Consider the following 13,710-nt stretch of genomic DNA (forward strand, 5'->3'; position numbering starts at 1 on the left):
TCATTTTCCTTCCATATCCTCCAAAATCCATCCACTTGGACACACAATGAGTAAAATCTGCCTTGTGGCAAAAAACAAACAAAAGATCGAATAAGGAAGGTTGGATTGATTATGTTAAGAGATAAACCCTCTTAGTTATATATCCTCTGACTCTCTCTCTCTCTCTCTATATATATATATATATATAAATATACAGGTTGTACATATATGTGTGTGTGTGCTGCTCCTTTATGTGATTTATGTATTGTATGGAATCTCAGGACGAGCTTGGGCCGGTTAACCAAGAAACTACGTTCTCTTTCAAAATTGCAGTATAGTCAGGTCCGTCTGAACTTCCATTCATCTGTCCAAACACAAGATTCACAACAATCAGTAAGCTCGAGCAATCTGTATATGTATGCTTATAATACCATTTTTTCCAAAGTAATAATTTGTATCCCTATCTCTTAAAACATCTTGTTCATACATAAACCAATGGTTGAGCCATCACTGGGTCGATTATGCATGGGCTCAAATTCATGGACCGATAACACCAAGTCATCACGAGCTATCACATGGCGTCACCAACTAACACGAGAGAGCTGCCAACAATGTTTCTCTCCCGAGAGGGTGAGGCGCTTGATTGGGGCTGTATTGCAACAGTGGTGTGTATCTAAAAACTACGGTTTTGAAGTTGCTTCTTCTTCGTGCACTTAACAGAACCACCCGTGAGACAGCGATGGAATAACAGAAGCTTTAGCATATATATGTGTACTGACACAGGTAAGAGATCGATTCATTCTAAAGCTAATCGATTCAGCAGTTAATCAGGGATATATAAATAGCAAGCAGAAACATATATGTTCCAAGAATGGCTTAAGGGATTTATTTTATTTTTTTCGTTATGATTACCTGGACGTGCAAGTGGTAGCAGATCCGATCCCCTCCAACGTTAAGTGTGGAAGCGCTCGAGATTGATAGCCCTTTGGCTTCAAAGTTCGACATCATCGAAGAAAACACACTATTATCTTCCTCACCTTCCTTCCTATTCTTCTTCTTCTTCGTGCATATTTGAATGATCAGTTCTCCACTCTTGACTTCATGCACGGAGACAGTAATAGGGCAACACTCTAACTGGTCAGTACTATCAGAAGTTGTCTCTGATGTGCGGCAGATTCTGTTGTCGACAACTTCTCTTTTCTGGTCTAACATCTTTTCCTTCTCCGAGGTTAATTCTTCGATCTCTCTCTTCAGCTCGGGTATGTATTCCACCATCTTGTCAACGACCATCGGTGCACTCCACCTCTTCTACAAATTGAGCTTATGTATTACCCAATCAGCACGAGTTCTATCGGGTTTTCAATCGTCAAAAGTCTAATACAACGATCATCACGTGTAAAATGTTGAGGGGAGGATACCTTAGATCTTCGAGACTGAGGGAGTAATGCACCGAGAGCCAAGTATGAGGCATTGAGCTTCATCCTCCTCACTCTTTCCTTCGCGTTGTGGTCTTGTTTCTTATCTACCGTTGAGCCGTCTTTGCCATCTGTTTGTAGTTGATGCTGCTTATCGGCTGCCTTCCTTCCTGTTCTTGTTCTCCGACTTAATCGGTGCCCCGTCTCTGCACTCTCAGGGCTATCTATTTGTATTCCACCCACAGCTTTCCCTTTCCCCTTTTGATCAGCATGAGATATTTTCGCAAATGCCGCATTTTCTTCATTGCACAGTGCATCTTCCACTGGTGTGTTGATGTAAAGAAGCCCTTGAGCCATGATGCCTGACCCGGTTAATGGAACTGTATCTTGTTCTTGTCCCTCTAGCTGCTGCCCGACTATTGGGTCATTGTTCATCGTCGGAACTGGAGTGCTGCCATGTTCTCTTGGAAGCAAACATGAGTTGTTATTGACGTCTGCGTTAGCAGTTTGATGATGGGGACTCAGCAAAAAACTTCCATCATTTTGGTAAGTTTCGATATTGCTGGATTCCGGTTGTGTGGCGACTAGGTTCTCCTGATCATCAAGGAGTGGCCACAAGTCATCCAAATCTTCGAGGGAAACATCGAGGTAAGGGGAAGTTTCTTCAGTAGGGTTTGAGATTTTTGTCAGAGAAGACATAGTTCACTTCGCCGCTCTAATCTCCGTGCATATGATCTGCTACAACATGGGCACAGAGAATAAATAGAAGAAAGAGCATATGATCATAAGTTGATCCGATTCGGATCAATTCATTCCATCTTAAACCAATCGAACATGAGAAATCAGTAAACTGGCATACCCAAACTAAAAAGAGAGAAGATCGACAAAGATTACTGGATTAATCTTTCTGGGGACAACGAATTAAGATGAAGCAAACTGATGATTCTTATGCCGAACGATCTGACTTCATACCAATTTTCGATCTCTTTATAGCAAAAATAGGTTAACTTCATTTTTTTGCATCCCTTTGACTTGTTTGTCCATCAATTTAGAAGAAGAGAGGAAATGAAACTTCAAGAAAAGGAAAAGCAGAAACCCTAACTTATGCAGGATAGATGAAAGATGGAACATAACATTCTATATTCTTGATGATCTAGACTTGTAAATGAATATGAATAGAACATACCGAAAAGAAAATCTAGCTAGGTGCCACAACCACAAGCTCACATCGCGTTTTAGTCGTAGCTAGTTAGCATATTAATCGTGATCTGGGACTTGCTATTAGGGTTTCTAGGAGTGAGATTATCCGTCCTTGGGACTATGGGGATAGAAAAATGTACTAAGCACAAGAAGATATATTTTTTTCAGACCAGCTGTTATTATGATATTTAATTTATTTTCAAGATCTGACTAGTTCTCTTTCTGTGTATACCTTCACCTATAATTAGCCTGATGCACACTTCATCTTAAAAATAACAATGGATATCTTTCCCGGCACGAATTCATCACAGCGATGAGAGAGGGGGGAGAAAGTAACCTACCTTACAACTCTTATGGGCGCTGTGTTCATCATCATATCTAGTGTCAACTTCCAAAAGAATGTGTGCTAGCTGGGGCTTCTCCAATTGGACTTCACCGAACTGGCACAGTCAACAAATCGAAAACGATGGAGTCGATCTGCTGGAGACAAAAGAAATAACTTGGAAGAGAGATGAAGTTGGAGGGGGGAGAGAGAGGCTGTCACATTAAATTTGACATAGACCGAGAATTTGAATGTTAATATATTAATTAGCAGTAAGTACCACTGAGCCAGCCACCCACAAATAAAATAGTAAACAACATTATCTGTTTAAATTGTAAGTAGGGCAGTACAATACTAACAAGGGAACCTACCATCGTAAGTACCATTTTGCAGTACAAATTTGTAGGTATCATATGCTGTACGGACCTCCAATCTGTTGAGATATAAATATATATATATATATATATATATGGCAATTATCATCATCTTTAAATATTGATATATATATGTGTGTGTGTGTGTGTGGAGTGTATGTATATAAGCTAGTTAGTACTTGTGGAGATTCTCTCTTGTATGGTTTATTCATGTACTTCAGTCTCTATGCATGTTATTTGTTAGCTTCAGGTTAGAGTCTTCTTGTTACTATATTTATGTAGTATCTACTGTATAATACGATCGAGTTCAATAACGAGCATAGGTTTGCATGTGCAAACTATGAGGTCTTGTGTTTTCGACCTTCTGGGTAGGTTAAAAGACCATCTTTTGGTGTTCCTAATTAATTATCTCGTTATGCATATATATTGACAGTGGACCATGAGATTATTTATTCATTATCTACTACTAAGTCTGATTAATGAAATTCTGTGATCATGCGCAATTATTATTTGTTCTTGTTATATATGTACTTGACGATCTTTTGTAAATTACATTATTACAGCTTGCATTGTATTGTATGTGGCAGCTTGTCTTGTGTGTGGGAGAAAGAATGTGAAAGTCAAGTGTGCACATAACTTGATAATTACGAATAAGTGGCTAGGGAGCTTACTTGGTGATCCCCTTGTAGTTAGTGACGAGGCAATCCACGTTAATTGCCTTTTCTGTCTAGTAAAATTAGGCAACAACGTGCTTTGCATGAGCATTCCACGAATATAAAAATACGATAGTAATACATATATCATCATAAGAGAAAAATAGATATAATACAGCGATACAATCCTTTATTAAAATTAAAAGTTTTCATATTTGATTTTTGCTAGCAAAATCAAATGTGCTTTTTTATTTATGTTTTTGTATAATACTCGTAGGACTCCTTTGTAGTCAAAAAAATATATTCAAAATATATATATATATATATATATATATATCATTCTTCTGGATGTGAAAACCCCTCCCTCTATAAGTGATAATAATTTTTTTAAAATACTTGCATGATTATATAGCTGATGTCAAATTACATTGCAACACCACTCCTATAATATATCAAAATAGTCCAAGAATAAATTATATATATATATATATATGTATAAACTAATTGTTACCGTGCTTTGCATAAATTTGGCTAGAGTAATTATTTTCAGGAGATTTTTAAAAATTTGACATCACAATTGAAATGATCATTAATTGATATATTCTTAACTAAAACAGTTCAATATTGGTGCATACAATAACAAATTAAAAATAATTTAAAGTGAGTTATAATACTTAATATGAATGAAAATGGCATTAATTAGGAAATATATTGCATTTTCCTTAATTTCAAATTCTAAAAATTGGAGTAGATAACTCCCAATTATTTTGTAACAAAAAGAAACGCAATTCATCTATTACAGTTTTTTTTATATATTTTAAAAAATCAGTACATTAATTTTGAAAAATGTAGATCTAATAACAGAAGTATTAGAATCCATACTATAATATAATGCAGAAGGAATAGCTATTTTTCTATTTTCAAAAATATTAAATATTTGACCATGCGTTTTAAACATCAATAAGATTTTCTTATAGTTACAAAAAAAATTTAAAAAGTAATTTTATGAGGGATATTCTTAGACTTCTTTAATTATTCACATTATCTAATTCATCATGAAATTTATTCGAAGAAAGAAACATAACGGACTCTTAGTTTGATTTACTTCACTTAAAACTTTAAAAATGAAATTAAATTATTAAATCGAAATTTAAAATAAGATATTTATTAACTGTTGACATTTGAACTATAAATCTAGAACATTACAAAATAAAGAAAAAAAAACGAAAAAGTGTTACTAACTGTTGACATTTGAACTAATATCTAGAACATTACAAAAATAATGGGAAAAAAACTAAAGTGTGTTAAATAAATTTTAAATATAGAACATTAGAATTAAATCACATTTTTATGAAACTGAAATCAGAAAATTATTTATATATATAATGAAATACGTGTATTTCTACTGGAGACAACATTTGAAGAATGTCCATGTATATTAAATTATAATTATTAAGCATTTACTAATTTATATGCATTTACTAAATTAACACTAATTGTATAATAAAATTTTAATTGTGTCACTATTTATTACATTTTATTCAACTTTATACTTTATATATATACATATATTTATTTAAGTATAAAACTTTAGAATTTAATCACATTTATGAAATTGAAATTAGCAAAATATTTATATAAATAATGAAATACATGCATGTTTCTTGTGAGAACAACATTTCAAGAATGTCCTTGTATATTAAATTATAACTAGATGATTACCCGTGTGTTGTAGGGAACTGACAAATAAATCTTTTAACCATTTTGGTGGAGAAAAATAATATAAATTCATGAGTCTAACTCTACAGAATATGACTAATTTAGATGTTAACCTCATCTGTTTTATCTCATTTAACTTCGTATATATTTTCATTGAAGGAAAAAAAACATTTATAGAGAGTTTTGATGTGCTTTAAACTGCAGCCCAACATGTATTCGAATTTTTGAGTCCAAATGCGTATTCTAGAAGACTCAAGAACAAGAATTTGGCTTAATTAGATATTAAGTTTTCTATATTATTATGATATAGTTTCCCTTAATTAGATATTAAGTTTCCTATAGCTATGATATAGTTTCCCTTAATTAGATATTATTTCTTATATTAGCTTGAGTCAGTAATCTTAAGTTTCCTATTTCAGATTATTTCTTTATTCAATTTTAGGAAAGTAATCTGGAAAATATTTGATATCAGTTTCCTATTCTAGAATCAAGGGAGATGTCTTCCATCTATATAAATATGCACCTTATTGTAAGAGAGGAAGACAGACGAATTTGCTGAATATTTGAATGAAATTGCCTAAAGCGTTTCCTCTATTTTTCTTTTCTAAACAAGTCCTTTGTTTAGTAGCGAAAACCCCAATTCTTATCGTTCATCCTTGAGCGTGGCGAATCAACCCAACTTTTCTTACTCGTGGCGAGTCATCTTATCGAGTGAGTTTTGTTGGTTCTACCCTCCACCCTTCTTTCTTATCAAGTTCTGGTTCGTGAGCTTATCATTTGGTATCAGAGCGAAGGTTCTATCCTTGCTGGCCGAGTGAAACACGTGTGATTGAGTGGATTTTGCTAAATATGCGGAGATAATGGCTAAGGACCACCCAGAATGAGTTCCAAGAGGGCTTACCTTTGACCAAGACCTGCTCCCCACATTGCAACGAACAAAAGAGAGTTTAGCACGGCTCGAGCGAATTATCCAAGCCATTGCGAGTTCCGATGAAATAAGAAGACACCAATGGGTGCAAAAGGATTATCCCCCAAAGAGAATCCCGACTTTCAACGGAAGCATGAGTGCTGAGGAATTCTTCACGTGGATTTCAGATGTGGACCGATTCTTCGACTACTACGGCATCCCCGATGATGGAAGTCGAGTTGTTAGAGTTGTTTATCGGTTAAGGGGTAAAGCGTCTACTTGGTGGGAGAAATAGGAAAATAATCGTCTTCAAGATGGAAGGAATCTGGTATTTACGTGGAGGCACATGAAACAACTCTTGAAGGTCAGATTCTTTCCTTTGGAATACGAAGAACGCCTCAATGAGTCTGAAGACGAATGCATGAAGCCTACCTATCCTTTTAAGAATGGAAAAACAAATGCTTTTCCTATGACGATTGTTGATGTTGAGGAAAAAGTACAACTTGAAGAAGCTTCTATGAAGGGTGACAAATTTAAAGAAGAAGAATAGGAGTCCAAGAATGAAGCAGCTCAAGTATCACGAGATAATAATGTTCTGGTCGAGAAGGATTTAGCGATTGGCAAGATTATTCAAGATGAACTAATTTCAAACTCTGAAGAGAAAGTCCAGGCTGAACTGTTTTTAGACCCAGGCCAAGTGGAACTTTAAGAAGTAATTGCTATTAAAGATTCTTCGATGGTGTTTCATCCAATCAAGGCAAAATTTGCCAAAGCGTATACGACTCCATCGAGGAAGTAACAGTTCAGGCAACGAGTTGGTTGGCGTGGAAAAACAAAGCAGTCAATTTATGAAGAATTACTGGAAAGAGTTCTCAAAGAAAAGATGTTGTTGAAGTGGCAAGTTAAGAAGCGGCGAAACGCACAAATCAAGACCAGGAGAACATCGACGAAGACTCAAGGTCGAGTCTTTTTCCAACCGAGAGGGAATGATGTGCTTCAGATTGCAGCCCAACATGTATTCGAATTTTCTAGTCCAAACGCGTATTCTAGAAGACTCAAGAACAAGAATTTGGCTTAATTAGATATTAAGTTTCCTATATTATTATGATATAGTTTCCCTTAATTAGATATTAAGTTTCCTATAGCTATGTTATAGTTTCCCTTAATTAGATATTATTTCCTATATTAGCTTGAGTTAGTAATCTTAAGTTTCTATTTCAGATTATTTCTTATTCTATTTTAGGAAAGTAATCTGAAAAATATTTGATGTCAGTTTCCTATTCTAGAATCAAGGGAGGTGTCTTCCATCTATATAAATATGCACCTTATTGTAAGAGAGGAAGACAGACGAATTTGCTGAATATTTGAATGAAATTGCCTAGAGCGTTTCCTCTATTTTTCTTATCTAAACAAGTCCTTTGTTTAGTGGCGAAAACCCCGATTCTTATCGTTCATCCTTGAGCGTGGCGAATCAACCCAACTTTTCTTACTCATGGCGAGTCATCTTATCGAGTGAGTTTTGTTGGTTCTACCCTCCACCCTTCTTTCTTATCAAGTTCTGGTTCGTGAGCTTATCAAGTTCAAAATCAATTAGGTTATTAAGTAGACGAATTTTTGTTTGAATTCGATTTTGTTGCCCCGTGCATGTGATACGTTTTAAACTGATGATTTTGTTTTATTGATGCAGATTAATTCTTCAACTATTGACGTAATTAAATAGAAGATATATCCTCACACAAACATTTCTCAACTACGTATATTCACATATATATTCATAAATATTGGCGTAATTAAGTATAATAAAACATACTTACATAAGTATCTCACAACTATATATATTCATTCATAAATTCATAAATGGATTTACGATTGCGAGTATTTATCAACCATATATTATTAATAAATATAACCCATTCAAACAATATATATGAGAATTATTTAAAATATCGTATAAAAAATATATTGCGCATATAATAATACTAGAAATTTTATTTTAATAAAAGCTATATATTGTAAGTTTATCATTAAAAGAAATTTAAAAATAATAGACCAACACACTCGTGCACAAAAAAAAAAAGAAGATGATGCTCGAAAAATTGAAATATATCTTAGCCCCGTGCATGCTGGTTTGAAAAAGAGAATTAAGAGAGAGAAGAGAAAGAAACGTGCGTTTATTTGGAGAGAGACTGATAAGGGGAAGAGAACTAGGGAGAGAATAGGAGGACTAGTGGGGTGGTGGTTACTTTTTTAATTTACTTTTCTAACTCTAATTTTGTGGTTTTCGTAATTTGAAAAGTAAGTTTCAAGGGTATTTTTGGAAGATAAAATGAGACGGAGAGTGAAATCTCTAGGTTTATTTACTAGAATAAATATAAGATACAGATGTATGCCATAATTTTTTTTAAAAATATATAAGATATATATATATATATATATATATATATATAATGCATGAGAGGGTGTAGAATTCTGATGACATAGTATTGTGAGAGAAGGTGGGTTTATTGTTGATGAGCAGGACCAGTAGTATTTGCCACGGTATGATAACACGACATAAATATTACACGGAGTTAAGCGAGTTTAGATTAAGACTAAATGTTTTTCGTGTCTAAATATGTCAAACATATTTAGACACTATAAATAAACGTATTTAAATGAGTTCAACCTTTGTAATCCTTTTAGATACAGTTAGGTTTGTTTATATTACGTGCTATCGTATTAATAAATTTGTTTCACATATCGTATTAGTTAATAGAAAAAATACACTAAAATCATTTAAATTTGTTTATATAAATCACCTGTTTATTGCGTTTTTATCGTGCTAATTATATAGTAATATATAATGTATTATCATGTAGGTATAATATATATATATATATATATATATCTAGAGGTAATAGTGTCATATCATGTCGATAAGTATTTATACATATTTAGACATGCTTAATTAAACGAGTGATACGTGTCATATCCGTGCCAATCAATAACTAAATGTATCGTGTTCGGAACAAAAACTTTTTGAGACAAATTCGTTTAGACACTATCGTTTAAACATGACAATGACCCATATTATCACCCCTATTGATGAGGTGACGGAATAATGTTGCGGACTTTTCTAACCTTAATTTTAGGGTTTTATTTTTTATGAGGGGAGAGAAGCCGGTTTTATCGCCGGCTCGTATTTACATATTCTAACACACAACGGAGGAGACAGGCAGACTGGTCATCGTCCTCCTTTCACCAGCCCAGAGGCCGGAGCCACTCTCCCCCACCGCACCACCCACACAGTGACCCTCGGCCGGCCGGCTGCTTACAGCGTCAGAGAGAGAGGGTGGGAAAAGTCAAATTCCTCTAAGAAAGAGCGAGTGAATAAAGCCGCCATTCCTCTCCTTCTTCCCCCTTTCTCTTTGACTTCGTCTCCTCCCTCTGTTGACTCTCCCTCCCTTCCCCTTCCTCTTTCCCTTCCCATTCCCTCTTTTGTTGATTGATATTACATACATACATACCTAAATTCAGCAGGCAGCATTAATCTCTGAATTGTAGTAGCGTTAGACGTCGACCGCTTCGAGAAGGAATCGGACAATCTACTCCTCCTCCTCCGGCCATGCCTCCAGCTCCGGCTTCTGAAGGCAGCACGGCGCTTGTGAGAGCTTATAAAATCTGGCAGGGCAGCAATGTATGTATATCAAAATCAATATAACTAACTAATTATCTAGTCTAGTCTTCCTGATCTTGTCCGATCCATCGATGTTATTATCTAGTCTAGTCTCTGTCTTGAGCTTGCTCGTCCGGTGGTGGATTGGATTCGATTCTGAAGGATGTGTTGGAATGCGTTCACTTTTGATCGGTTTGATTCAGTTGATTTAATATAGAGTTCATCTCCCCTACCATTGATTTAGCTTTAGTATAATCCAGCAGCCAGTCCCGATTGAATTGAATTGAATTGATCAGCTTTCCTGCTCTATCCGTTCCATCGATTACGGTCTTCTCTTCGATCCCCTTTTCTGCTTTTGCTAGTTACTCCTGTCCTGTCATGGCCGACTCTGAAGAGTTAATGATCGATGCTGCCTTTCGTTTCTTATTCTGCTTGGCTTTTTGGATGTTCATCTTCCTGAGCTCCCTCACTCCAGTCCAGAGGTTCTTTGGTCTGGATGGAGGGAAATTATGCATGCTTAATTTATTTGTGTTCTGATTAGTTGAAGACGGTAAATCGGGATTCTTAATTACTCTTAGTACCGATGGGCTTGACAGACCATGTATAGTATTCAGCTTTGCAAAATAGAAAGTCTTTCTTCCTTCCCCCGTGCTCAGATCGCTCATTTATATATCGAGCAATGTCTTCTTTGCTTTACTGCCCTTGTGTTTATGGGAAGGAATTGATTATAATGAGTAACCTTTGGTAAAGCTGAGCTACAGAAACCAACCAGTATGTAATTAAGGAAAATTCCTTAGAATAATTGTGCTGGCCAATCACCTCAAGCAGAAGCTGGCATACTTCCAGTCCAGATGTGTAATTCTCTACAGGATTTTTTATCTATATAATCACGTGCACTAATTTGTTCTTCATAAGTATGTGCCATGACGTGAATGCCTTCACATCTAGATGTACGTTATATCCCTTGGGCCTTTGTTTGTTTTGCAGATATTTGTCCTTCATGGAAGATTAATATTCGGGCCAGATGCAAGATCTATATGGCTTACTCTGCTCATGATGGTTGCTCCTGTGGCTGTTTTCTGTGTCTTTGTTGCCGGAAAATTGATGAATGATTTTCCTCATCGCTGGGGCATATCGATTATGGTTTTTGCCATTGTCTTATCATTGGCCGTGAGTCACTGTTTCCCTCTCTTTAGTTCCTCTCCAGTTTTATTTCGAATAATGCTATCTCTCTCTATACTATACTGAACCCAAGAATCAAGATGTACTTGTGAATTGCTCGAGGCCCCTCAATTTTCTGCGAGGGGCCACGCTCTGGGGCACCAGTTGTTATACTTATTAGGACGCGAGTTATATGATCTATGTGTATGTCAACTAACTAGTGGTTAGTCCCCTGGTTTATTTGAAGTGGATAGAAAATTATATATGGCTTTCCAGGGCTGAGATTGAAATATGACTGGAGAAAAGCTAGCTCATCATAAATTTTGATATTGACGTTGGGTGGTCGAAGCTCCTGATCGTGCCCAATGGTCTTAGGAGGTTCAGCATTTGCTCTTTCTGACTTCTTTGATGATCTATCTACTGAACAGAATCTGATCTTTCTTCTATTAACGTCGACAAGAGATCCTGGTATAGTGCCACGCAACAGTCGCCCTCCAGAAACAGAAGACCACCTAGATGATGAGAATTCTCAAAGTGAAGCGGTGCATAACTCACGGACGAGATACAGACGCACTAAGGAAGTTTATGTCAACGGAATGCCCGTGCAAGTCAAATATTGCGAAACCTGCATGCTCTATAGACCTCCTCGCTGCTCTCACTGTTCCATATGTGACAATTGCGTCGAGAGATTTGACCATCATTGCCCTTGGGTTGGCCAGTGCATTGGAGCGGTAATTAATAAACATCATCCTTCCAGATCACTCACATATAATCATCCAATATGGATACATGAATTATTTTTCCAGATGTTATATCACTGATACATACGCACCTGAAGTGAGCTCTGTAGTGTTTTGCTCCTTGCAGCGGAACTACCGGTTCTACTTCCTCTTCGTGCTATCTGCAACTATTCTATGCATATACGTGTTTGCCTTTTGCTGGGTCTATGTTGTGAGAATAATGCACGGGGAAGAAACCACGGTGTGGAAAGCATTGATTAAGACTCCCGCCTCAATTGTGCTGATAATTTACAGTTTCTTATTAGTATGGTTTGTGGGAGGCTTGACCGTTTTCCATTCATGCCTCATCAGTAGGAACCAGGTAATATATATATATTATATATATTTGCATATATACCCACATATATAGCTGAGCATGAGCTTACTTTGAAATACAAGTAGTGCATTGGACATATATACCTCAGGCAGCTTTAGGTGCCTCTGCTCGAATTTATCTTAAAAATATATATACATTGGTGAACCTTGCAGACAACGTATGAGAACTTCAGGGCCCTCTATGAGCGGCAAGCTAATCCATACAACAAAGGGGTGATTGGAAACTTCAAGGAGGTCTTCCTCTCTTCAGTTCCTCCGTCAAAGAACAATTTCCGGGCTAAGATCCGAAAGGAGCCCGACTTCCCCTCTAGGAGGGTGAATGGCAATGGCAGTTATATCATCAACGATCTGAGCTCGGGGAAGACGACCAGTGACATAGAAATGGGGATGAAGCCATTGGCATCATCATGGGAAGAGTTTGGGGGTGAACTGGGCAGAGAAGCTGAAGACGACCTCAGCAGCGGTCATATCATAAAGGTGGTAAGTGCATTGGGTGTGGCCGGTGAATATGGGGAGCAAATGTGCGATGCAAATGTTGTCTCGGAGGAGCCTGAACGTGAAGCTTTCCCTCCCAAGGGAAGCCAAGGGGACTCTAGATCTGAGACTCAGTAATGCGAGACAGATCCCAGTCTCACATGGTAAAAGAACAGGAAGGAATGTTTGATTGTTTCGTACATATATATATATATATATATATATTTTATCATGATAAATACATATAGACACGAGTGTGGATGGACAAAGAAACACAGCAAGATGTACCATTGGATTTTGTACAGCTAGTGGTCGTTGAAAGGAGACAAATAGAGAAGAGAAGAAAGAGTGCGTCGGGGACAAATATTGGATTATAATGCGACTTCTCGCATAGATGCATCTATCACTTAAGAGAGAAACTATAAATTGAAATTACTCCATCTTTCATCTTAACTTTTAACATGAGTATCTCGCACTATAAAATTGGATGCAGGGAATCCTACTATGAGAATCGAACTTGTAATTTATTGATTGATAGGTGAGGACGTGTGGTAATGCACTACGACCTTTTTCACTATGGAGGGACAACTTTAATAATTTATATAGAGTTAATAGGAAATTTGATCGCTGACTTACGGGGGTTACGTCAATCGAGTTCTTGACTTATTTTTTGTACCAATTTGGTCCTTGAGTTTGTCAATTTGCATCAGTTTGATTCTTGTTACATCATTTAAGT

General features: G+C 36.3%; 2 protein-coding genes across 4 annotated transcripts; one reads left to right on the top strand and one right to left on the bottom strand.

Annotated features, from left to right (window-relative positions):
• Window positions 1-84: 84 nt before the first annotated feature.
• Window positions 85-3,185, bottom strand: LOC116196104 (transcription factor NAI1). 3 transcript variants are annotated; one of them, XM_031525656.1, is made up of 4 exons: window positions 2,936-3,185; window positions 1,398-2,129; window positions 892-1,287; window positions 85-343 (listed from the first exon to the last, which is right to left on the bottom strand). In XM_031525656.1, exons 2-4 carry the CDS (start codon window positions 2,091-2,093, stop codon window positions 257-259), a joined length of 1,179 nt encoding a protein of 392 aa, XP_031381516.1. In that variant the 5' UTR covers window positions 2,094-2,129; window positions 2,936-3,185; the 3' UTR covers window positions 85-256. The 3 variants fall into 3 exon arrangements, with proteins under 3 accessions (XP_031381516.1, XP_031381517.1, XP_031381518.1); XM_031525657.1 differs by having other exon boundaries at window positions 1,398-2,132; XM_031525658.1 differs by lacking the exon at window positions 2,936-3,185 and adding an exon at window positions 2,581-2,856.
• A 6,538-nt stretch (window positions 3,186-9,723) lies between these two features.
• LOC116194556 (probable protein S-acyltransferase 7) lies at window positions 9,724-13,365 on the top strand. The gene is made up of 5 exons (XM_031523405.1): window positions 9,724-10,245; window positions 11,212-11,394; window positions 11,814-12,116; window positions 12,253-12,486; window positions 12,654-13,365. Exons 1-5 carry the CDS (start codon window positions 10,174-10,176, stop codon window positions 13,110-13,112), a joined length of 1,251 nt encoding a protein of 416 aa, XP_031379265.1. The 5' UTR covers window positions 9,724-10,173; the 3' UTR covers window positions 13,113-13,365.
• The last annotated feature ends 345 nt before the right edge of the window (window positions 13,366-13,710 follow it).

This window comes from Punica granatum, chromosome 2 (genome assembly GCF_007655135.1).
Source record: "Punica granatum isolate Tunisia-2019 chromosome 2, ASM765513v2, whole genome shotgun sequence".
Taxonomy (NCBI): domain Eukaryota; kingdom Viridiplantae; phylum Streptophyta; class Magnoliopsida; order Myrtales; family Lythraceae; genus Punica; species Punica granatum.